This window comes from Sciurus vulgaris, assembly GCF_902686455.1.
Source record: "Sciurus vulgaris genome assembly, chromosome: 1".
Classification (NCBI taxonomy): Eukaryota; Metazoa; Chordata; class Mammalia; order Rodentia; family Sciuridae; genus Sciurus; species Sciurus vulgaris.
This window is the reverse complement of record NC_136461.1, coordinates 71,687,998-71,714,977: the sequence shown is the minus strand read 5'-3', so window position 1 is coordinate 71,714,977 and position 26,980 is coordinate 71,687,998. Positions and strand designations below refer to the sequence as shown.

The following is a 26,980-nucleotide window of genomic DNA, read 5'->3' as shown; positions in this document are numbered from 1 at the left end:
TGCATATAATCATTTTGCTTTGGCCATGATCATCATGGTGCTAAGAGGGATACCTTCTGTGCTATTGAAGTCATTAGAAGTGTCTCCATAAGCAATATAGTTTTTTCTTACATTTTTGTTAGTCTCATTGACTTTAATGAAGCAGATCCTTTAACTATTTGTCACTTTGTTCTTGTTCTTCAAGCTCCCTGCTATGGTGGAATGGGACAGGTCTGACTAGTGAGCAATAACCATCACTGATTTTCAACTTAAGTAGTCCCTCATCACTTTATATTTCCAGGTCAGACATGTGACTTGGCCTCTTAGTGGCAAAATTAGCAAGGGATTTCATGCTTAGTGGCCATGATGAATAAAATAACATGAAATTAAATCAAGTACAAGAGAAAATTATGCAATCAACAGATTCAATAAGGGGGATGCAGTGATACACATGAGTAATCCCAGCTACTGGGAGGCTGAAGTGGGAGGATCACAAGTGTGAGGTCAGCCTGGGCAAATTAAGGAGATCCTGACTCAAAAAAAAGTGTTTGTAGTGGGGTGAGGAGGGTGAGTAAGGAAGTAGCTTAGTGGTATAGTATCCCAAGTTTCAACCCCCAGCACTGAGGGGAAAAAAGAAAAGAAAGAGATGCTATAAACAGAATAACATGATATGTATGAGACTGCTGCTGGTTTTATAACCTGGCATGTTTTACAGCAAATTTTTTAAATATATATAAGCAGAAGAAATACATTCTAAAATAATGAAAAAGTACAATATAGGAAATATATAAACCAGTTAATAGCTGTTTATTATCAAGTATAGTGTACTACAAGTAATTGTGTTTATTATATTTTTATATGAATGGTAGATTTGTTTACACTAGCATTATCACAAAGATGTGAATAATGCATTGCACTATGAAAATATGATGGTTACAACATCAGTAGGTGATAGGAATTTTTCAGTTCCATTATAATTTTATGGGTTCACCATTATATATGCATTCCATCACTCACTGGACCTTTGTAATGTAGAACCCGACAACAGTTGGAGATTTTATGCTGCCTTCTCTATAACTGATACTGAAAGCAGACAGAAAATTAACAAGTATACATAAAATTTGAATAAAACCATTAAAACTTGACATAATAAAATACAGAATCTGACATCAACATAATGCACTCTTTTAAAGTACACATGAAAATTATATTCTTGACAATATAATAAGATGCAATTAATTTGAAAGGATTGTTAAATCTTTTAAAATATACTCTGTGATCAAGCATAATTAAATAAGAATCAGCAACAGAGAAATTTTGGAAGTCCCCAAATACATAGATATTAAATCACAAAGATATCCCAAAAGAAAACAGAAAATACTTTGAACTTAATGGAAAAAACCCTACAATGTATCAACATTTATGGGATGCAGATAAAAGAAAGATTGGAGGGAAATTCATAGCTTTAATCATTTAGTGAAGAAAAGAAGGAAGGTCCCAAATCAATAATTTAAGTTTCTGCCTTAAAAAAATAAAACATAGAAGAGCAAATCAAATCAAAAAGAAAAAGAAAATCAGGAGTCAATTAAATTGAAAATAGGAAAATGTAGAGAAAAATTCACAAGACCAAAAGTCTTATTGATAAAACTTTAGCAAAAAGGAACCACAATTAAAACAAAATAAGACAAAAGACACTAATCACCAAAATCAAGAATGAAAAGATGCCAGGATGTGTTGGCACATGCTTGTAATTTCTGTGGTTCAGGAGGCTGAGGCAGAGAGACTGCAAGTTTGAGGCCATCCTCAGCAACTTAGTGAGACCCTCATCAATTTATCAAGATTCTGTCTCAAAAGAAAAAAATAATAATAAAAACTGGGGATACAGCTCAGTGGTAAAGAGCCCCAGTGTTCAATCCCCATTACCAGAACAAATAAACAACAACAACGTTATCACCAATGATGCTAGAGAACTTATTATAAGGGAATACTATAAACAACTTTATGTCAATCACATAAGACAACTTAAATGAAATGGTAAATTCCTACAAAGACACAAAGTACAAAGACTAACAAGAAGAAAAAGTCTGAATGTTAAATTAATAGTTACACTTAAAGAAAAGCTTGGGTTCAAATAGCTTCCCTGGAGGATTCTATGAAGTTTTAAAACATAATACTTAACCCTAATCAAAATCAGAATTCAAAACAAGAAACACTTCCTGACTCATTCTTTGAGACCTGATACCAAAGCTATAGAGATAAGAAAACTACAGACCAATATTCATCACAAACACTGTTGCAAAAATCTCTATCAAAATACTAGCAAACATAAGTCATAAGTATATAAAATGGATTATATACCACAGTCGTGTAGGATTTATTTCAAGAGGGCATGATTGGTTCAACTTTGAAAAATAATTAACCAGAACATACTCTATTAATAGAATAAAGGACAAAAATCACATAATCACCTCAACATATGCAGAAGCAGCATTCCATAAACTAAGCCATGATAAAATAAGACCAGAAAAAACTCCCTTAGACAGATAAAAGACATGAAGAGAGTGAAAAACCACAGTAGCTCACATATTTAATGGTAAAATATGGAATATGTTCCCCTTAAGACTGAGCATAAGACCCTCCCATTTGTATGCTACTTTGCACTGGAGGTTTTAGCCAGTTCACCACAACAAGGAAAAAAAAAAAAAAAAAAAAAGATACTAAAAACATACAGATTAATAGGAAATAAAATTTTATGTAAAGTTAACATTACTTCATCTTTAAAAAAATCTAAGAAATCTACAAAGAAACCTACTAGAATTAAAAAATTATTGAGCAATAATAAACAACCCAAAAATGAAATTAAGGAACAAATTCATTCACAATAGTATCAACAGAAATAAAATGCTTAGAAAATAATTTAAGATTTATACACTACAGAAATGAAAGAGCATCTAAATAAACGGAGAGACATTTCACAATCATGGATTGGAAGACTCGATATTGTTAAGATGGCAATTTCCTACAAATCAATTTGTAGATTTTACATACTATCTATGGAAATTCCAGCAGGCTTTTCTTTAGAAACTAATGAGCTAATCCTAAAATTTATTTAGAAATACAAAATTCAGAATAGCCAAACAAACAAACAAAAAACCAAAAAACTTGATAAAAGAAGAACAAAGTTGGAGGACTTAGACATCTTGACTTCACAACCTATTTTATAGTTACAGTAATCAAGACACTTTGGAACAAGCATAAAGATAGACATAGTTCACTGGGACAGAATTGAGAATTCTGAAATGAACCCATACACGTATGGCAAATTGTTTTTTGACAAAGATATTTGTCAAATGGAGAAAAGAAAGTCTTGCCAACAAATGAAGCAGTAAAAATTAGATATACATATAAAAAAGAAGTTTGATTCATATCTAACACCATATAAAAATTTAACTAAAAAAATGGACTACAGGAGAAAGCACAGATTAAAAATATTCATTCCTTTGGGTTAGAGAAAGATTTCTTAAGTTCATTAATAATCCACAAAGGGAAAAAGATAAACTGGACTTCACTGAAATTACAAACTTTTCAAAAATATTATTTTACAAAACAATAAGACAAGCTATAGACTGGGAGGGAATATCTGCAAAATAAATATATTCTTATCCTGAACTTATATTCAGAATAAATAATTTTTGAGACTTGATAAAAAGAAGACAAACAACTCAATTTTGAAAGTGGACAAAAGATTTGGAAAAAACATTCCTCCAAAATTGATACATAAATAGCTTCTAAAAGCATGAATTATGCTCAACATCTTCAGTTGTTAAGGAAATACAAACTGAAACCACAATTGTGAAATACCATTTCATACCCAAAGAATGACAATAATAAAAAAGATTGATTATATCAAGAATAAAGAAATAAAGAAACTGAAATCCACTTACATTACTGTAGGAATGTAAGATGGTACAGCCACTTTGGAAAGCAGTTTGGTAGTTTCTTGAGAATGTAAATATAAATTTTTATGACCCAATAGTTCCCCTTTCAGATAACCATCCAAGAGAAATAAAAACACATGTTCACAGAGACTTGTTTTTAAATGTGTATAGTAACATCCCAATAGCACAAAATGGAGAACAATTCTCTTGTTTATCAGTTAAAGAATGAATAGAGAAAATGTGCTATAGCCATACAACATGGTCTACTTCAACAAGGAACTAATTATTTATTTGTTCTACAACAAAGATGAACCACAGAAGTATTCAAAGTGAAAGAAGTCAGAAACAATAGATTACATAGTATATGATTCCAATTACATAAAATGTCTGGAAAAGGAAATTTAGAGGCAGAAAAATAGACCAGTGTTTATCTGAGGTTGGGGTGAAGTGGAGATTGGTTGCACCTGGGTACCAACAAATGTTTTGGAGTGACAGAAATTTTCTAAAGCAATTGTGGCAATGGTTGTACAACCCTATATATTTACTAATTAACATTGAACTTTACACTTATAATGAGGGTGTTTTATGCCATGAAAATTATATCTCGTTTGTTTTTGTTTTTTTTTAAAGTGTTTCTCTACGTAGGTATGAAGTCAGTCTTCATTACTGTGGGAAGAATCATTTTAGTGGACAACTTAATTATGGCTTAATTAAGGATAATATGCAGGGTAAAACAAAACTTATCTGCAAGCTATATTTGGGTCACAGACCATTAGTTTGCTATCCCTGATCAAGAAAGGAGGGTAGATTCTGGTACAGTGTAGAAACGGTCTAAAAGCACCTTCTCACATACCTAACCTAGCAAGGAAGTCAGATGACTAAGGAGGTGAACATAAATTACGGAAACAAAGTCCTGTGATACAGGCCTTGAATGAGCACAATACTAGAAAGAGTTTATTATCCTCTCATTCAGAATCACTAAGGTCAGTGGCATCACATCAAAAAGAGTAAGAACACATCAAATTTGTTGGGACCAGTTTTGAATTATGAAACCATGCAACAGTGACAAAATCAGTAGTAGCTCAGACGAGATCCAATTACCCATCTCTTTCTTCACCTAACATTTGGAAAGCTTAGTCTCTTCAGAATGAACAGACACCCAGAAGTTTACTTAAAGTGGACTAAAAGAAGGCCCCAAGCAAAGAACTACTTGAATATCCCGCTAGTTTGAGTAAATGGGTATGTCAGTGATTAATTTGAATATTTAAAAGATGAGACCTTATTTGTATCCCAAATGGGCCATACTTTTTAAATAGCATTACTGGACCCCAGAGCTAAAAACAGACACCATTTTAGGACTTGCAAGTAATATTCAAACTCTATAGAATATATCATTCTTCCAGGTTCAATTTATTACCTCCTCCTAGAAAATGTCTTATTTTCAAAGTCTGCATGCATATCTAGTGAAAGGATGTTGAAATTTGCCAAATGCTTTTAAACCATCTATTGAAATGATTGTAAAGCTTTTATTATTAATTTTATGTTGTATCACATTTATTGATTCACATAACTTGAACTAAACTTGCATTTCAGGGATAAAACACACTTGATCATGGTGTATAATCCTGTAAATGTGCTGCTGAATTTAGTGGCTAGTTTTTCGTTAAGACTTTTGGGGGCTGGGGATATAGCTCAGTTGGTAGAGTGCTTGCCTCGCATGCACAAGGCTCTGGGTTCGGACTTTTGGACCTATGCTCATTAGAAATATTGTCCTGAAATTTCCTTTTCTCATAGTGTCCTTGTCTGGCTTTGATATTAGGGTACTGCTGGCCTTGTAAAATTAATTTGGAAGCCTTCCATCCTCTTTAGTTTTCTTGGAAGAGTTTGAAAACTAGCATTAAATCTTTTATAATGAAACCAGGAAGTGCTGGGATTTTTTTTAATTAGAAGTTTTTTTTTTTTTTTAATACTAATTTAATCTCTTTATTTGTTGTTGATCTGCTCAGATTTTCTATTTCTGCATGATTCAGTCTTGGTAAATTATATGTTTCTAGGAATTTATGTATTTCTTCTAGGTTATCCTAGAACAAAACTGGAACCATCACACTACTTCATTTCAAAGTATACTACAAACTTAGAGTAATCAATCAAAGCAGCATGGTACTTACATAAAAACAAGCATGAAGACTAATGGCATACAGTAGAGAGTCCAGAAATAAATTCATACATTTACTGTCAATTATCTTTGATAAAGGTGCCAAGCACAATTGAAAAGGACCATCTGCTCAATGAAGTGTTTGGAAAACTGGATATTGACACACAAAAGATTAAGTCAGACCCTTACTGCAAGTTATTAAAAAAAAAAAAAAAAAAAAAAAAAACTCAAAATGGATTAAAGCCTTAAATGTAAGACCAGAAATTATAGAACTACTAGAAGAAAATATGAGAAAAAAGCTTCTTGATATTGGTTTGTGCAATCAATTTTTAGATATGACCCCAAAATATAAGCAATGAAAATAAAAACAGACAAATGGGACTGCATCAAAGCAAGAAGCTTCTCTACACAGCAAAGGAAACAACCAACAGTGAAGAAACAACCTATGGTATGGGAGAAAATATTAGCAAACTACCCCATCTGATAAGGGGTTAGTATCCAAAACATATAAGGAATTCAAATAACTCTAAAAGCAAGAAAATAATCTGATGAAAAAATGGGCAAAGGACCTGAGAAAAAATTTCACAGAAGAAAACATGCAAATATATAAAAAAAGATGTTCAACATCACTAATTATCAAGGAAATGCAAATTAGAACCCCAAGGAGATGTTACTTCACACCTGTTAAATGGCTATTATCAAAAAGACAAAAGGTAACATATATTGGAGAAGATATGGAAAAAGGGGAATACTTGTATCCTGTTGGTGAGAATGTAAATTAATATAGCCATTATGGAAAATGATATGGAGATTCCTCAAAAACTTAAATACAGAACTATCATATGATCTAGCAATCCTACTTCAATCCTACTTCAGGGTACACAGTCAAAGGAAAGGAAGTTAGATGCGGAATAGATATCCACACTCCCAGGTGCATTAAAGCATTATTCATAATAGCCAATATATGTAATCAATCTAAGTATCCATTGAGAGATTAATGGATTCTTTAAATTTGTCCCATAAAACATAAAGATAATCTGGAATATACATAAAGATTTAGTTATAAGGACGTTTATCACAACATCTTTAAGATAATAGCAAAAAGTTAAAAACACAAAAATACTAATGGTGGTTATCTTTTGGCAGGATTGTGTGTGATTTTTGGTTGTCTTTGCTTTTCTATATGGTTTCCTAATTTTCTCCTGAAGATATATTATTTATAAATAAGATTCAAATGTTATTAGGGAATAAGTGCTTTTCAAACTTTAATATGTATATGAATCACCCGGGGAATCTTATTGAATGTAGATTATGACTACAGGATAATTAGAGATACACAGGTAACAAGCATTTTAACAAACTCTCAGGCAATGCTAATGATGCTGGGTCAAGGCCACACTTGGAGGCACTATCTAGAGCATATAGGTAATCTGCCTTTTCTAACACTGTTCTATGGCTATTTTTACAAAGTATGATGAAGTAAGACCATCTCATTACGTTAGTTACTTGACATACTACTTGATATTGCTAAAAGTCTGTGGAAATATTTTCAAATTTCAAATCATTTAATATTCCAATCAATTCAGCTTTACAATAAAGTCTGTTGAATGCTCCAATTATTAATTATAAAGTCATGGTAAAAAATACACAGGTAACACAGAAGTTTCAGTATCTTGAATGTGGTACTTACCAGGATCAGGTCAGCATTTTGCTGCTTTCAATGAATGCCTACAGGCCTTTAATATAAATTGCTGGCCAGTTGCAGTGGCTAACTTCTGTAATCCCAGTGACTCAGGAGGCACAGGTAAGAGGATCCCAAATTAGAGGCCAGCCTTAGTAACTTGTAAAGCTCTAGACACTTTGACCCTGTGTCAAATTTTTAAAAAGGGGGTTGGTGATATGGCTCAGTGGTTAATGGCCCCTGGGTTCAATTCTCAGCACCAAATAAATAATAAATAAATAGCAAAGATCATAATAGAAAAAAATCAGAGGCAGTTGATCAGCATAAGTATATTAAATGCTAATCAACCAACAACTCAACATTTATTGAGAACTGTGCTGGCAATACCAAAATAAAATGACAAGTTCTAGACTTTCACAGAGTTTAAAATCAGAGGGGAGAGAGACAACATAAGACTAAAAGTAAAAATAATTTTACCACTATAAAATAAGTCATATTAACAGTAAGTAGAAGATAATAGGATAACATAAAGAAGGAGATCATGAATTCTAATCAGGATGAAGGACAGAGGAGTAGGATTCCTTGGTGATATTTGAGAGGAGCATTAACTATGAGCAAAACTTACCACTGGTAGAAGTAGGAAAAGGAAATTCCAGACAAAAGTATCTTGCACAAGCATTATTACAAAGGGAATCCATTATCTGACTATTTATTGCCATGGTCATTGTAGTGTCAAAAGTGCTAGTTGTAAGGGTCCAGCATAAACAGAAAACAAATGATACCTATGTGTATTTCCCTAAAGTAGAATAAGCAGGTTAACTTATCCTGTATTATGCTAATTAAAATTCTTCAGACTTTTCATATTAAGGTTGCATTATATTATTTTCCACTTTCAAAAACTGCATTGGCTCCTCACTAATAATAGCATGTAGCCTGAAATATTAATATCAAAATGCCTTCAATATTATCGTGTTTATATGTTTGCTCTTCCTACTCTTATTCTGGGGAGTAAGAATTGAATCTTATTTTCTCCCAAACCTTGTTCACAGACTATGGTAGGTTTACCAAATGCATAGAAATTGATTACTATTGATAAACTTATAAACTTGCAAATGGAAAAAGTAGATGAAAAGATGAAGTGTAAAGTCCTCTAATTTAGAAGTTACAATGATACAGATTCATTGGGTTATTTAGAAAGTAAATTGTGTAAAAGAATGCAAAAACTTCAGAAAGCTCATATTGACAAGATAGTCTATTATAATCACTTTAGCTATCTAACTGTACCTGAAAAATTCATATTTGAAATTGCTTATTTGTTCAATGTAGTATTCACACCAAAGATTCACTAATATGGATTTGTATCTATAAGAGAAATAGCCTGTCAATTCATGGTAGGGAAGGACAAGTAGAGTGCTTGATAGTATTGACCTATTTACTTCTTAAAATGGTGCAGTTAGACATTCATTAAATATATAAAATCAGACTTAAATCACAAAACTTCTATTAATTTCAGCATCATATAACTCACCAGACTACTTATGATCAAAGGAAGATTCACAAGCTAACCATAATAAGTTTTCTAGAAAGAACTCAATAATGTCAATTCTTCCATTCGTTCTGAGTCAAAATGAAAAGAATTCCTCTATGCTTTTCCTTTGAACTTCATGCACTTCTATGTGCATCAGAATTTCATTATATATTTATATTATCAAACATGAATTTCTGTTATTTAATTTAATAATAAGAGATAAAACACCTAGAAATCAGTGTGTGGCCTTTGTTCTATATTTCTTCCCATATATGTCACTGGAGAAGAACCTTGGATTAAAGTTAGTTACATTTCCTATATACCTAAATTGGTAATTGATCTTTACTCAATAGTTCATGAAACTAATTTTTTAAAAATGACATGCTGCTTTTGCACTTAGTTATTTCCTTTTTTAAAACTTGTTTCTTAAAATAGCACTTTGAAACAAGTATATCTAGAGTATCATCAGGAGATATTACATGTCTTTTTCTTGTCAAACAAGTCATACAAGTAAACTGCTTTAAGTAGCTTTGAACAATGTGTTTTGTACGAAAACTTCATATAGTCAAAACTTCTTCCCTAACTCACAGAACAAATGAATAAAAATTTGTTTTCATCACAAAAATAAACTCATAATTTTGAAATGAAAGGATTTCTGTTTCTGCTGCTACCAGTGTTTTCTCCTCCATAGCAATACAATCCATAAGAACAAACTAGAGCTTCATGCTTACCATACTCTTCCTTACAAATAAAATGATTTTGTCCATTATATTTTTGGGATATGAAAAAGAGAGGAGAAAGGAGGACTAGTTAGTTAATGAACATTCAGTTGCTCTTTAAATATTTCTTATATTATGACTATCATTCTTACTGAACTACAAGATTTGTTCTTAACTGTATTTGTACACAATGATTCCATTTGTCTTATTTTTTGACTTCACAAGAGAGAACCATATTAACAACATTTTATCAGTCTGTTTTTCTAAAAGAAATCATGGTTCATGATATTAATTTCCATTTCTAGACTTTAAAAGATATTTCAGAAAACATATAGGGTCCATATAGCTTAAAAACAGTGAGAATATAGTTCAAACATTATTAAAATCCCATGACATTCATCAAAGATACACTTACTAAACACCTACTAGGTGGAATAGGTGAAACAAAAATTAATTCAATTCTATCCTCATTCCTCATCTAACTTTAAAAATCTTTAAAATGCATAAAAACAATTTTCAAAAGGACTTATTTACGAGACTGTAATTTAACAGAACAGGACAAATAGAAGGAATTAAAAGCTTTTGTCACACAGAAAATTTTAATAATGTACTAATATTTTAATACTTGATAGTTCATGAAATTTCTCACCTGTCAATTTGCCATGTAGTAAAGACCAACTATAATCAAAATCTTTTCAGTGAAAAATTTTTGCACAAATAATATTCTTCCTTTCTTTTTTAAAAAAACAGTTCAACAAAGTTTAGAAAATTCTAATGTAGTAAAAGAACAAATCAAATAAGTTCCACAGAAGTATCCAGGTGCTATAAAAACCACAGAGTAAATTTTATAAACTTTTTTTTTTTTTAACTGAGTTTTCTTCCTTAACTTGCCTCTATAATCTAAAGGGGGTAAACCCTAGTACTATTTGATGATCAAACACACACACACAAAAGGGCAATAATGCCAAGGGTAATTCTGTTCTTTTAATCAAAGTGACAAATTACCTTGGGAAGGGTCCAAGGTAATATATGGAATGGTGGCACTGATATTGTTGATATGTTAAACTTACTTTTTAAAGTGGATGTTACCAAAAATGGTTTAGCATACCAGTAAGTCCAAACATTTTAACATGCCTGGAAAGAATGTATTGAACAAATTTTCCCCCCTGACCCTATTTATAAATAACATAAAATACAATTATAAAAGCTTTTGGTATACATAATGTTATAAGTTTAAGAACTTACATAAAATAATTATAATCTACTTTTAGAAAGTCTTCCTTGTAAAAACTGAAATAACTTTTACACATACATTTAAAATAAAAGATGGCAAACATAATAGAAATTTAATTATAAATCCAAAAGCCTTTTTGCCTTTCAAATTTTAAAGCTTATAAATACAAGACATTTAAAAAAGAAAACAGATCATTTTTAAGTTTTTCATATTTATGTAAGATCAATAAAAGAGCAGAGTAACATAGTAGAAATAATATAAGAACATTGTAGAAATTTTTCTCATTGATATTCAACTTATGTAATTATATGTAAAACAAAACAATGAACTACATGTTTCAATTCAACTTATAATCAAGTTTTTGTGGAATTCTTTCAACTTCATCTTACAAATTGTCCTTGTACAAATCATAAAAAGACAAACAAAACATGGTTCTTTATGTTTGATTCTAAAACTCTAGTTAGTACTTTAGCTACTAGTTGTAATGTATCATTTAAAATTTTTTAAAAACTTACTTGATCTGTCCCATAAGGCAGTATGTTCAGAGAAATGAAAGCTGTCATTTTCCAGAGCTGTTTTCTGATCATGTGCAGTACCTTTAGAGTGTCTATGAAATAATCGGCTAGCAAAACCTTCCAACTTCTGAAGAGCAGTAGATGTACCTGTACACTGGTTACAGGGTAGATCTCTATAAGCTGCCATTCATGTGCATTTACACTTCACTTAAAATAACTGAAAATATTTCCAGAAGGAGCTCAACAACTTCTTATACAGAAGCTAAGAGCTATGCATGTGTCAAACTTCCTGTTTGCAGGGTATTCAAACCACTACTGCTGTTCTGTTTCCTGTTAATATAAAACAGCACATTACTGAGCTTTTCTTAGCAAAACTTTTCATCTCAGCTACAGAAGGGGATTTTAACAGCTTGCAATATCTGCCTAAAAGGGTCTATGTATATTTTCATATTAACATACAGGTTAATAAAAGCATTAAATATAAAGTTATATAAATATACATAGCAGGCTGAAAAAATATTTTTTAAAAAGGGAAACTAGTTAAACATGTATTACAACTCTATGCAAACAACTGAAGGCCAAATCACCCTCCAAATATAACATGTGAAAAAGACAGGCTATATTTTCCCAGGAAACGGGCTAATATACATATTTTATGAATCCTTACAAGCAATTAACTTTTCATCAAAAATTAGTATGGAATAGATATGACAAGACTCTTACAAAATAAGATAGTATGCAAGTTATAACTCAGAAAAAAATCTGAGCTAGCAATTTAAAAAAAGATTTCAATGTTGAGAACTCATTGACTTAAGTCTAATATATACAGGAACCACAGAACATAGCTTATCAACTGACATGTGTCTGCCTACAGGTAGTATATTTTAAAACATTCTAAAATTTGATATGTTAATTTCAAACCCTTAACACAGAAGACTGCTGCTTACCTGACCCACTGCTTTAGTGATCTCACTTAGTATGCCCTTCAATTAAATGCCAATAAAATTTGCTATCACCACTTTTGCCTATAAAGGATGAAAAATTTCAGTGTTTCTCTTTGGAAGCTCTAAATAATAGGAGAGAAGAAAAAGAAAAAGAAGGAAAGGAAAAGAAAAGGATCTTAAAAACTCTTCCTAAAAAAATATTTTAGTCCAGATTTCCTGCCAACCATTTGGCAAATATAATAAATAGGAACAATAATAATATCAAATTGTAGCAATACACACAAAAACACAAAAGTTCACTAAGAAACACTGACAAGTGAATTTTGCCATATAGCAGCTCATTTGTGTACTTCGTTTTGTGTAATAAAATTAGTATCAATCTAAACAAATGGGCAACAGTATCTATAAGACTAAACTTTTTAAATTGGTTATCTTTAATATAAATATCATGTGTAATAGAAATCTTTAATATAAATATCATGTGTATTACCATCTGACAGTGCCTTACAAAAAACAGACACTGAATAAGTGTTTGTAATGTTTAATAGAAAAAAGTCTCTGTAGTGTTTAATAAGAATTCACAGAGCATGGACTGATTCTGTATGGGAAGAAGTGCATAAAATTCTTTTGACTTGCTCTCCTAACAGAAATTCTGTTCATCTTCAAGGCTCACTACAAATGCTACCTATTCAGTCTCCCACATACTTAGGAAAATAAACTGCTCTCTCCTATTTCCATTGCACTTATGATTTTATGTTAAAATTGTTTATGAATGTGTTCCTAAATTGAGTTACTTGAATTCATAAGTGCAATGTATGCTATTACATATTCAGTAAATATATGGTAAATAAAGTATTTATTCATTTTACCAATTTAAAGGTCTGAGTAGAATCATCAAATACTGGAAAGCATTTTGATTTTATTTATGATAGGACCATCATTTTAAACAATTCAATAAGCACCAAGTTGCTTATTTTTAGAGACAAAAGTAATAGAAATAACATTATTAAACTTCTTTTTCACTATATTTAGTTACTAAGTTTTATTCATTCTTGAGTTCCACTTTCACTCAGTCAAATGTTCATTTCTAAAATAACCCCTGTTCCAGTCACCACCAGAAATCATTCAGCTCTCTGACATATTAGTCTCCCCAAAATATTACAATCATGGTATTCCCTTGCCAAAGATAAAAGTTAATTCCCACAGATAAGCCTGATTGTATTAATTTTTAACATATCTATAGCCAGATTTATCTGCATTCAACATTGCTTAAATATGGAAATTCCAGATTCCCAAGTACAACACTGAGATTAATTTATTTAAAACAATGCATAAGCTCTAAAACAAAATCACCATGGGAAAAAAGTAAATTCCACAGAGTATCTTGAAAAGAACTACAGTTAAAATCTGTCTTTATTCAATAAAACTGTTTGCATTTGTCAGAGTACTTATAGAAAGCTGACTATTTAATAATAAGAGCAATGTTTCTATATATGGTAATGTGACCAGGGAGCTGTTGCTATGGAACTGCTTGGGTAATTTTATTTTTATTTAAAAAAAAAAAAAAAAAGAAAGAAAAAAGAACTCTACTGGCATCTACTGCTAGAAAGAAACAACTACAGTATTAACTATAATGATGAATTCCTTCATAAATCAAATTAATCCTAGAAAGTATATTATTTGTTATTCTTCCTGATTTATTTTCAGAATTTTAATTCATACTATAACATCTAGTCACATGCCCAAAATTTGCCATAACGTCATAACTTGTAATGAAATAATGTTAGATTTTAAAACTCAATAATCAATTATATCAGGTTATAAAGCCCTTACTTGTTTTCTACATTATTTTTAGGAATAAGTAGCAATTTTTAGAGTAGAACTTGCTTTAACTGTCATAAGATACCACAAAATACGAGTGTATTTCTTATATTTAGTAAAAATTTGCCAAGCAATTTTCAACATATAAAATAATTTGCATTGTAAGATCATTGTGAAATTATTGCAAAGTTCATGAAATCCTTACCAATGAAGTAGGCAGCCCAGATAATATTATCCCTATTTTAAGATGAGAAAACAAACATGAACATTAAGTGACTTGCCCAAAGTCACCTATGTCTTCTAACTCCCAGATCAGGGTTCCTTATACTGCATGACCCTGATTTCTCCCAAAGAAGCAAACTTTTTTTCAAGAGCAGTATTTTTCAAACAAGGGTGAAGAAGTCAGGGTGAAACGAGAGTGGCAAGTGGGACTGGTTCTTGGACATACTGTCCAGAATCTGTGAACATGTTTTCATTCAGACAGTCACATTATAGCCTTTCAGTTTCATTGTCCACATTAATGTTTACAATCCTGTTGGGGCCAAGTAGAACCATGTACTGCAGAAGTCAGAAGGTTAAAGGAAAAAAAAAAAAAAATGGAAGCATATTTAATATGTAAGTGATGTATTTACTCCATGTGTGAGGCAAGTGACGTGACACTGACCTTGTTACTTAAATAAAGGTTTTAGAATAATAGCTTTTTCTTTTCTAGAATGTTATATAAAATGATTCCTACTGTATATAATCTTTTAAGACTGGTTCATTTCATTTAGCATAGCATTGCAATTAAGATTTATCCATGTCCTGAGTCTAATATTTCTGTTATTTTTATAGTTTAATAAGTACTCCATGTACAGATTTACCACAATTATACATCCACTCACAAGTAAATTTATTTTAGACTTGTCAAAAATCAATTGACCACATTTGTGTGTGTCTATTTCTGGACTCTATTTTGTTCCACTAACTTATGTGTCAAATTTTTTACCAATACCATACTGTCTTGGTTACTGCACCTGATAGTGTAAATCTTCCAAATTTACACTATTTTCATTTGTTAATTTTCTAAGTTGTTTTGGATACTAGAGTTTCATTCATTCATTCATTCATTCAATCACTGGTGTTGGGAATGGAACCCAGGGCCAAATTGGCTTGGCCCTGTTTACAAAAATGATCTTTCTGGGATTTTGTAAGAATTATGGTCATTGGGATAAGTACCTTCTTCACTATATTCAGTCTGTCAATTCATGATCCTAGTGTACTCCCTTCATTTACTTGAGTCTTTGATTTCTTTCATCAATGTCTTTCACTGTTTTCAACATGCAGATCTTACACATATTTTGTTAGATTTATACCCAAGTTTTTTTTTAATTTAAAATTTATTTTTAACTGACACATAAAAGCACAAAATTATACATATTTATAAGGGTACTAAAGTATTGCATAGTACTCCGATTTTAAACTGAGTCACTGTAAATGGTACTAAAAAAATGTTTTACAGTTGTTCATTGTTGGTATATAGACATATGACTTGTTTTATATATTGATATTGTATATTGTAACCTTGATAAATGCACTTATTTGTTTTCATAATCTTTTTCTTTTTGTAGGTTTCTTGGGATTTTTAACATAGGGAATCATGCGATCTTTGAATAGATGGTTTTGCTGTTTGTTATTTTAGTAATTTTTATGCCTCTTATTTATTTTTCTGGTCATACTGTGTTAGATAAAACTTTCAATACAATGTTGAACAAGAGTAGTAAGAGTGGATAACCCTGCCATATTCTGTCTTAGAAAGAAAGTATTCAGTTGCTTGTTTTTTGTATTTGTTTTGTTTTTTCATTAACTATAATGTTTGTGTTAAGTATTTTTTGCAGATCTTCCTTATTAAGATAATGAGGTTTTTGTCTATTGTTTATTAGCTGTGAATTTTACCTTGGAGGGATATTTAATTTAATGCTTTTTAAGCATCTTTTGATATGATCACATCATTTTACTTCTTTAGTTTGCTAATATGATGGATTATATTGATTAATTTCCAAATACTGAAACTGCCTTGAATTCCCAGAAGAAACATCTCTTGGTCTTGATGTACTATTGTTTTTGTATATTTCTGGATTCAATTTGTAAGCATTTTGTGGAGGATTTTTTGTGTTTACAAGAGATATTGTCTCATAGTTTTATTTCATATACTGTGTCTCATAGTTTTATTGCATATACTATTTTTGCATTTTTTTGGTGGCAGGTTAAGATTTACATCATAAAATAAGTTGGGAAGTACTTTATCACCTATTTTCTAGAAGAGGTTGTGAGAAATGGTAATCATTTTTTCTTTAAATGTTTGGTATAATTTGCCAGAAAAACTATTTGGGACAAGAGGGTTTTTTTTTTCAAAAGATTACAAATATTTTTAGAAGTTCTTAGTACAATTGAGATACCTTTGTAATCTTGAATGAGTAGTTATGGTAGTTTGTGTCTTTCAAGAACTATTCTATTTCCACTAAGTCAAATGTATGGGAATAGAGTCATATCTAACACCTATCACTTATCTACTGCTTTAATGTATGTGGCATCTGTAGTAATTATCCCCTCTTTCATTCTTGATAATTCGTAATTTGTATCCTCTTTTTTCTTGGTCAGTCTGGCTAAGGATTTCAGTTTTGTTGATATTTTCAAAGATCTATCTTTTGTTTTCATTGATTTTCTCCATCAGTTTTCTGCTTTTGAGTATTTTGATTACTGTTCTTAACTTTATTTCTTTCCTCTATTATCTTCAGTGTTATTTTTCTCCCCCACACCCCAGTTTCATGACATGGAAGCTTACATCCCTATATTAAAAATTTTCTAATATATAAATTCAATCCTATACATTTTCCTCTGAAAAATGCTTTGGGTGCATCTGACAAATTTTGGTGTATTTTTATTTTCATTCAGTTCAAAATATTTTCAAATTTTCCTGAAGACCATGGATTATTTAGAAGTGTGATATTTAAATTTCTTTCTTTTCTCTTGTTTTTGGTAGCTGAGATTGAACTCAGGGATATTTGACCACTGAGCCACATCCAAGTCCTATTTTGTATTTTATTTAGAGATAAGGTCTCACTGAGTTGCTTAGCACCTTGCTGTTGCTGAGGTTGGCATTGAACTCTTGATCCTCCTGCCTCAGCCTCAGGAGCTGCTGGGATTACAGGTGACTGCGCCCAGCTAAATTTCTAAGTATTTGAGGATTTTCCTAATATCTTTCTGTTCTTGAAATTTAAATTAATTCCATCATGGTCAGAAAACATTTCGTATGATTTTTAATTCTTTAAGTTTGTTATGGTTTTTTTTTTTTTTTTTAATGACCCAGCATATGGTCTTTCATGGTGAATGTTCCGTATGCATATGTAAAAAGTGTTTTCCACTACTGTTAAGTATAAATTTAACTGTAGATGTTAAGTTAATTTGGTTAATGTTGTTTTTCTTAGGTCTTCCATATTCTGCATTTTCTAATTAATTATTCAACAGATTACTGAGAGATGGTTCCAGAAGACTTCAATTTTGAAGATTAGATTTTTCTGTTTCTTCCTCTGTCAAATTTTGCTTCCTGTATTTTGAAGCTCTATAATTAGGTGCATACACATTTAGAATTTTTCTGTCTTCCTAATGCCTTGACACTTTTATCATTATATCTGTCTGTCTTAATCCTAGCTGTTTCTTTTTCTGAAGTTCTTTGTATGATATTAATCAGTCACTGACATAGCTTTTATTTGATAGTGTTGTATAGTGTATCTTTTCCCCCAAGTCTTTTGCTTTTAAACAATTTACATGAAAATATTGAATGTATAAGAGCATAGCACATAGCTGGGTCTTGTTTAGATCACTTATGTTTAATGTAATTATTGGTATAACTGGACTTAAGTCTACAATCTCTCTTCTGTCTGCCCCCCCCATTTTTAAAGCTTTAATGAATATAGCTGAAATGCTATAAACTGTACATATTTGAAGTTAATACATTATAGAGTTTAATAAGTCTTGATTTAAAATACAACTCTGAGATCATAACCAAAATCAAGATAATGAACACATCCATTATCCCTATAACTTTTCTCATGCTTCTTTGTAATTTATCCCTCCTGTCATTCCATATTTCCACACATCTGATGCTTTTTGACAATAGATAATTTGCATTTTCTAGACTTATTATATAAATAGAACTTTTTGTTAAAATAAACATTTTATTTTATAACTAATTATTTAAAACAAAAAAAGAAAGGACACCAGTGAAACAGGAGAGTAGTCAGGGAAAGGGAGGAAGGGAGGGAAAGGGGAGTTACTGGAGAATGAGATTGATCAAATTATATTATGTGCATGTACAAATATCACAATGAATCCCACTATTATGTACAATTACAATGTACCAACAGAGACCATAAAGTTTTATATTTGTAAAAAAATTGCAAAGATTTTAAGTACAGAGATTTGCCATATAATTCATACCCAGTTTCCACAAGTATTAATACTTTACTTTTTTATGGTAGATTTTTTTAGAATTCATCCATCTTTATTGATACACTATGATTAGTTTATTCAGATTTTCTTAGTTTTTATCTGGTATTCTTTTTCTGTTCCAGATGCCATCCATGATACCATATTACATTTAGTACTCGTATCTTTCCTTCAGTTTTTCAGCTATGACAGTCTTTCAGATGTTCCTTGTTTTTGATCATCTTGAGAAATTTAGGGAGCATTGGTCAGCTATGTCATAGAAGGTCCTTCAATAGGAATATGAATGCTTTTCTTCATGTTTAGCCTAGGGTGATGGCTTAGTAACAGGAAGACCACAGAGGTAAAGTGACACATATCAAGGGTTTATGCTATCAACATGACTTTTACTGTAGATGGTGACTTTGATTGTCAGAAGGAGGTGGCTTTCGTCAGATGTTTCCACTGTAGGCACTCTTTTCCCCTCTTTCCATACTGTACTATTTTGGGAGGAAGTCTCTACACACAGTACACATTTAAGGAGTTATACTCCACTTTCTGAGGGCATTGTAGAATTCTGCATGGGCAATGTGTCTCTTCCCCGGTTTATTTATTTAATCATTTATCTACATAAGTATGCACTTTTGTATATTTATTTCATACTTTGGGCTAAAATCTAATACTGTTATTTATTCAAGCTTTGATCACTGGAAGCTATTTCAGTTGCCTCCTGAAACCCATCTTTTGTGTGTGTGTTATGTTTATGCACGTGTATATGAGTGTTTGAGCAGTTACTTACTTCCTAGCACCCCAAGATATTCCATGCTCATGTTGCATATTTCCTATCCTAATCCTAGAATCAGCAATTTCTCCAAGGAGCCTTTTTCCCTTTTATTGGAGAATGGTATTAGAAATCAAAATCTGAGAACCAGGTTTTTTCATTGCTACTGGAAGGTGCCACTGGAGGTAAGAGAACAAGGAAATATATGTATGTACTAACACATGTATATTCCCCTATCTCCAAGTATTTCTATACATAACTCTGTTTATAAGCTAAACGTAAGTTCATCCTGGTATCCCCAATGGTAATTCCTTATTGCATGATTTCATCTAGCTTCCTCCCCTTTCTTATCTGTAAATTCCCACTCTGATAGTAAAAAACTTGGCTTCCACAATTCATCATCCATTTACTTATATATTTGATTTTGACATAAACAGATGGCAATCTCAGAATGTTAACTTGGTAAGTTATCAACTTTATCCATAAGGAAAACAACTTTATCGACTAGAGTATGATGTTATGTATACTTTCATTTTGCTTGTAGTCTTACAGATGTCCCTTATTTCTAGTTACTTAGGTCAGCACCTTTTACCCCTAATCCCTTCCCATACATTTGTAACAGATTATTTTGTCACAAACTGCATCCCATGTTAGGATTCATCAACCTTTTAAAAGATTATTCTAAATGTTGCATACATTTAGGCTTACTCTTTGTGAAGTAAGTGTTATGGGTTTGGACAAAGGCATAGTTATGTATCCACAATTATAGCACCATACAGAATAATTTACCATTCTAATGAATCCCCTGTGCTTCCCTGATCCTTGACACTTAACGATCTTTTTTTACATTTTGCTAACCATTGCCAGAGTTTTGCCTTTTCCAGAACGTAATATAATTGAAATTACACAGTATTATAATTTCTGCTCTAATTTTTTATCATTTTTTTCTTCCTCCCTCCCTCCCTACCTATCTCCCTCCCTCCCTCCCTCCCTCCCTCCCTCCCTCCCTACCTCCCTCCCTTCCTTCCTTCCTTCCTTCCCCCTCCCTCTTTCCTTCCTTATTTTCACTGGGCTTCAATTGTTTTTCTTTCTCTAATTTCCTCAGGGAACTTTGTCTTCATCTTGAAGTCATTCTTCCTTTTTAGTGTATGCATTTATGGCTATCAATTGCCCTCTAAGTACTGCTTTTGCTAAATCCCAAACATTTTGATAAAATGTATTTTAATTATTACTTAAGATATTTTAAAATTCCTGATACTTCTTTTTTGACCCATGTGCTATTTAGAAATGAGTTTCTTAATTAATTTCCAAATATTTAGGGACTGTCCAGTTCTCTTACTTTCATAGATTTCCAGTTTAATTCCACCATGATCTGAGAATATACTTTCTATGACTTCTTTTTTAAAAAATTTGTTAAGGTGTAGTTTGCAGCCTAAAATATGGTTTAATCTGGTGAGTGAATATTCCATATAAGCTGGAGAAAAATGTGTATTTTGCTACTGTTTAATGTAATATTATGCAAATGTCATGTAGATCTTACTAGCACTGTTCAGGTTAACTACATACTTGCTGATTTTCTGCCTGCTTGATCAATCAATTATTAAGAGAAGTGGTATAGCCTCCAACTATAAGAGTGCAGTTCTATGAGCTTTTGCTTCATGTATTTTGACCCTCTGTTGTTAAGTGTATGTGTACAGGATTATTAGGTCTTTTGAAAATTGACCACCAAATAAATATAAAATATACCTTTTTAACCCTGATAATTCTCATTGTTCTGAGGTCTGCTCTTTCTGAAATTACTGGAGCTACTCTAGTTTCCTTTCTGTTAATGATATTATATATTATAGTATGTTTTTATATACAGTATATATTATAGTATATTTTTCTCCATCCTTTTTTATTTATTTGATTCTTTATGTTCAATGTGGACTTCTTACAGACAATGAATAGCTAGATCTTAGTTTTTGTTTTTTTAATGTCTTGCTTTTATATACTCTGAAAATCTCTTTTAATTGGTATATTTACATCATTCTTAAAAGTGACTATTTACATAGACTAATATCCACTGTGTTACTCAGCTTTTTGCTGCTGTGACCAGAATACCTGATAGAAACAACTTAGAGGAGGAAAGTTTGTTTTGGGCTCAGTTAGAGGTTCAATTCATGGTCAGCCAGACAACATTGTTCTGGGCATGAGGTGAGGCAGAACATCATGGTTAAAAGGCATGTGGAGGAAAGCTGCTCAGATCTTGGTAGCCAGGAAGCAAAGAGAGAGCACAAGATGCAGGGACAAGATATATAATCGCCTAAAACTGGATTACCATCCAGTAATCCATTCAAATTATTAATCCATCGAATGAATTAAACTACTGATGAGGTTATGGCTCTCAAAATTTAATCATTTCACCTTTGATTATTCCTGCATTGTCTCACACATGAAATTTCAGGGGATACCTGAAAAACAAACCATAACATCCACCATGTTTGTAACTATTTCTACTTACATTTATTTTTTTCTTTTTCCCCTACTTTTATACCTCCTCTTGTTTTGACTCAACATTTTATGACTCCAGTTAGTTTCCTCTCTTAACATATCAATGATTCAAGAAATATTTTTTACTGTAAAACATTGACAAAGTCCACTTTCCAATAGCATTATACTACTTCCTTGTAGTGCAGGTACTTTTTAACACATTATTCCCAAATTGTTTTTCCTATTCCCTTACACAATATCACTAATTTAACTTGTCTATTATCACATAATGTGTTGCCATTATCACATTGTCAATACAAAGTTACTATTAATACATTAAATAGTTATATTTTAAATCAATGAAAAATAAGAATAAAAGATTTTGTTTTTACCATCTTTTGTTTCCAGATTATATTTCTTTATGTAGATCTGAGTTTCTAGCCTATTTCATTTTTCTTCTCTCTGGAAAAACTTCTTTTATCATATTTGTCAGAACAGATCTGCTGGCAATAAATAACCTTAGTTTTTGTTTGTCTGAAAAAGTCTTTATTTGTTCTTCACTTCTGAAGGATAATTTTACTGGATATAGAATTCTAGGTGAGTGGGGATTTTTTTCCTTTCAATTCTTTAAATATTTTACTTCACTCTCTTCTTGCTTGCATAATGATATGGAGTCTATTACAATATGGAGTCCATTACTATCCTGTTTCTCTATAGGGAAGGAATATTTTTCTTCCCCCTTATTTAAGAATATGCTGTACACCGTTATGTTATTTTGGTATACATTTTGCTTGGTGATTTCTGAAGTTCCTAGGCCTATCTTTTGAAGTCTGTCATTAATTCCATTACATTCTCAGCACTTATTCCTTTAAACATTTATCGTGATTCGTTTCTCATCTGTCTCCTCTTGGTATTCCAATTATTCATGTTATACTTTTTTAAAACTGTCGCACAGTTCATGGATTTCATATATTTGTTCATTGTTCATTGATTTTTCCTCGATGCATTTCAGTTTAGTAAGTTTCTACTGACCTACATTCAACTTCTTTGATTCTTCCCTCATCCATGTCCATTATAAATGATGACCCTATAAAAAGCAAACTTCATTTCTATTATAGTTTTTTCATATCTAGGATTTCCTTGTCTTTAAGTTTCTGTTTACATTACTCATTCTTGCATGTTACCCAGCCTTTTCATTAGAGTTCTTAACATATTAATCATGATAATCGTGATAGATTAGTAATGATATGATTACAACATCAGTAATATGAGTCTGATATTTACTTGCTTCTTCTATTTACATTATTCACTCTTTCCTTTGGGAATGCCTTCTAGTTTTCTGTTGAAAATTCACCATGTTGCACGGGGTAATAAGAACAGAAGTAAATGAGAATTTACTGTATAGATTTATTAAGCTGGCCAGAAGGCAGGCTGTATTTGATGTTTGCTATAGATGTTAGAAGCTTCAAGTTCCCTTACTATCCTTGCTCTTTGCCTCCCCTATTGACTTTGGATTTCCCCCAATATACCTTCTCAGAGACAGGTCCATGCCTTGTAGCTCTTTCCATTGTAAAACATTATTATACTGTAGCCATGTTGGCATGGTGGTAAGGTATGGGAGATGGAAAACACAATATTTGGATTCAAGATCAATATTTAACTTTACCTCCTTTCCTGGGCTATGATCTTCAAAAGTATTTCTGTGGTGTATCTACCTCCCCATTCAATTGTGGAAGACTAAAGGAACCTGGAATGGGAAGAATGCTCTCCCCAAATTGGGTTATGAATGTGGTAGGGTTTTTTTCCCTCTACAGAGTAGACTTTGCTGGAGAATGCTATGGGCATATTTCATTATTATTATACTCCCTCTTTCTCCAAGATCCATAAGGGGGCCTTCCCCAGGATCTTCACCTTGAAAGCCTGATGGGAATTCCTAGAGCTAAAATCCATGAAAATATAGGGGCTTCCCTAAGACTGCTGCACTAGGAGTTTCATACTCTCATGCTAGTTCACACTTAGCCTTCAATAATTTGTTAGATTATCATTTAAATGTCCCCACCAATTTATGGCTCTAGTGGCTTCTACGTAAGCAGATCTCATCGTGGTCCTTTAGATTTTCTTATAGCTCTGCAATTCAGGTTGGTAGTAGCCCTACAATCTTATTTCTCTGATTAGTCTAGAAAAATCACAAATTCTCAGTGCATTTAGCTTTTTCTTCTTATAAGAAAAGGTGAGATAAATTGTAGGATCTTTCCTAAAAATTTCTAGGATCATTTCAATGCTAATCCTGAGTCTCTTCTATTTTTAATTCCTCTGTTTTAAATTCCTTCCTTCTTTTGGATTACTTGAATATCTGTATATTGCATAGTTGATTTTCTTTTTTTGGTTTTCTAGAGATCTGGTTTTGTTTCTTTTTTGATGTTGTTCTAGATATTTTAATATGTATACTTTGCCTTTATAATCTATTTAGAATCAAAACTATACTGCTTCAAGGGAAATTTATAAACTGCACAAAATACTGGAAACCTACCAATGTTGTTATTTTTATTTCCACTATTATACATATCTTAATGAACCAAAGAGAAGAAAAAGTCTGTAATATTTACCCAGATACTTATCATTTCTGTTGATCTTCTTTCATTCATGAAGTTCCAAATATCTCTCTGGTATCATTTCTTTTCTGACTGAGAGCTTCCTTCATTTAGCATTTCTTTTAAACAAGAGTACTAATGATTCATGCACAGTGCAGTGGTGTATACCTATATTCCCACCAGCTCCGGAGGCTGAGAAAGGAGGATCAAGAGTTCAAAGCCAGCCTCAGCAAAAGCAAGGCACTAAGCAACTCAGTGAGCCCTGTCTCTAAATTTAAAAACTGCCAAATAGGGCTGGTGATGTGGCTCAGTGGCTGAGTGCCCAGGAGTTCAATTCCCAGTGCCAAAAAATAAATAAATTAAAAAAAAAAAAAAAAAAAAAAAAGAGTACTGGTGATGAATTATCTTTGTTTTTCGAAAATATGAACATGATGGGTCTTGACATTCACTAAGCTTCTTGAATCTGTAAATTCATACCTTTTGCCAAATTTGGGAAACTTTCAGCTATTAAAGTCTTTAAGATGTTGATGTTTCCTCTCCTATATTGGCCGATAGCCTGTTAAGACATTTCTATGTTGAATCACAGGTTCTTAACACTCTTCCTTTTTTCAATTGTTTTTCCATTGTTTACAACAGAAAATTTCTTGTATTCTAATTCACTGTTAATCTTGTATTCTAATTCCTTTCTGTGTCATCTCCATTCTCTTTTAGTTCTAGACACCTGTGCAGTCACTTGGCTATCACCGCTATTCCAAGAGTGCAGTGTAGTAGTGTGTCTGTTTGAGCAAGGATCAGGGGAAAAATCAAATAAATGGGATTTCCTTTACTTATCCTTTCTGTAGGGATTTCCCTTCCAGGTTCTCTCTTCAAAATGAGACAGTTTCTTCTGGAGAATTTTCTCTCCGAATCCATTGCACACTTTCAGGATTCAGACAGCTTGAGTCTAAACTGGGAGATGTGGGAGGAATTTTATTAAGCCATGAAGTTCACTACCATAAATATCTCTTTTCAAATTTTGAATTCACTTCCCAATCTGCCTGCTATTATTTACTTTTTAAAGTTTTCCCTAGCTACTTTATGTCTTCTTCTTAAGGATTGTAGGTGCAATCAATGGAAGAGATAGGGTAACATGTACTTACTTCCTTTTAATTGAATCTAGAAGACAGTCCCATCATGTCTGATTTTAATAATTTAATAATAGATTTAGAACTAAAAATTTTAAAAGATGCAGCTTGACTTTCAATAGGCTCCACCTTGATCATGTGAAATTAACATATGCTCCTCTAAATAAATCATCAAGTTATAGTCCTTTTGTCACAAAATTTTAAAAAAGTTAGATTTTATATAAACTTTTACCTAATGACAAAGATGATACCATTATTAATACAGAATTGACTGTTTCACAATTGCAAAACTGATGTATTTTCAATTACCTAAACAATTTTTCATAATCACACTATATTTTTCATCTGTGGACTCTCCGTAATGCCTAAAATAACACATAGTAATAAATCTCAAAAATTCAGCAATCTTAAAAAATTTATAATCTTGCTAAGCCTTACAACATTCCAAAGCAAAACAAACTCAAATGACTTCTCATGGACTATAAAATACAAACCTTTAGCACAATAATCAAGCACCTTTACACCAGCCTTAGTGTCATTTTACTCATTTACATCTTGCAATAGTACTAACTTAACTACCATTTCTTGAAGACATGTCCCTTCTTAACTCCATAGTGTTTTTTTTTTCCAGTACTGAGGATTGAACTCAGGTGCATGTTACTGCTGAGCAAGATCCCCAGCCTTTCTTATTCTTTATTTTGAGACAAGATCTCACTAAGTTGCTGAGCTGGCCTCAAACTTGGTATTGTCTTGACTCGGCCTCCTGTAGTCACTGGGATTTTAGGTGTACATCACTGTGCCCAGATTAACTTCAAACTTTTGCACATATAATCTTCCACTTCAATTCAAAACCATACTTGAGAATTAAACACATTTCTGCTAAGCTGAATGCTACCCTCTTCCCATTAATTCTATGCATTCCTGGAACCTGTGAATATGTTTTGATTCATGACCAAATGGACTTTGTGGATGTATTTAAGGCTACTAATTAATGCCCTTAAAACAGACTCTCCTGGATTACTCAGGGTGGACTC

At 31.9% G+C, this 26,980-nt stretch overlaps 1 protein-coding gene across 2 annotated transcripts in view; it reads right to left on the bottom strand.

Moving 5' to 3' along the window:
* PRKACB (protein kinase cAMP-activated catalytic subunit beta) overlaps positions 1-26,980 on the bottom strand; it is a 110,737-nt gene that overhangs the window by 51,041 nt on the left and 32,716 nt on the right. Inside the window, exon 1 of one of the 2 annotated variants that reach the window (XM_079139867.1) lies at positions 11,750-12,382. The exons of the other annotated variant lie outside the window; for it this stretch is intronic. Coding sequence (XP_078995993.1) covers positions 11,750-11,936 — 187 coding nt within the window. The 5' untranslated portion in view covers positions 11,937-12,382. Of the gene's footprint in view, positions 1-11,749; positions 12,383-26,980 lie in introns of those variants that run through there. 2 annotated transcript variants of the gene reach the window in all.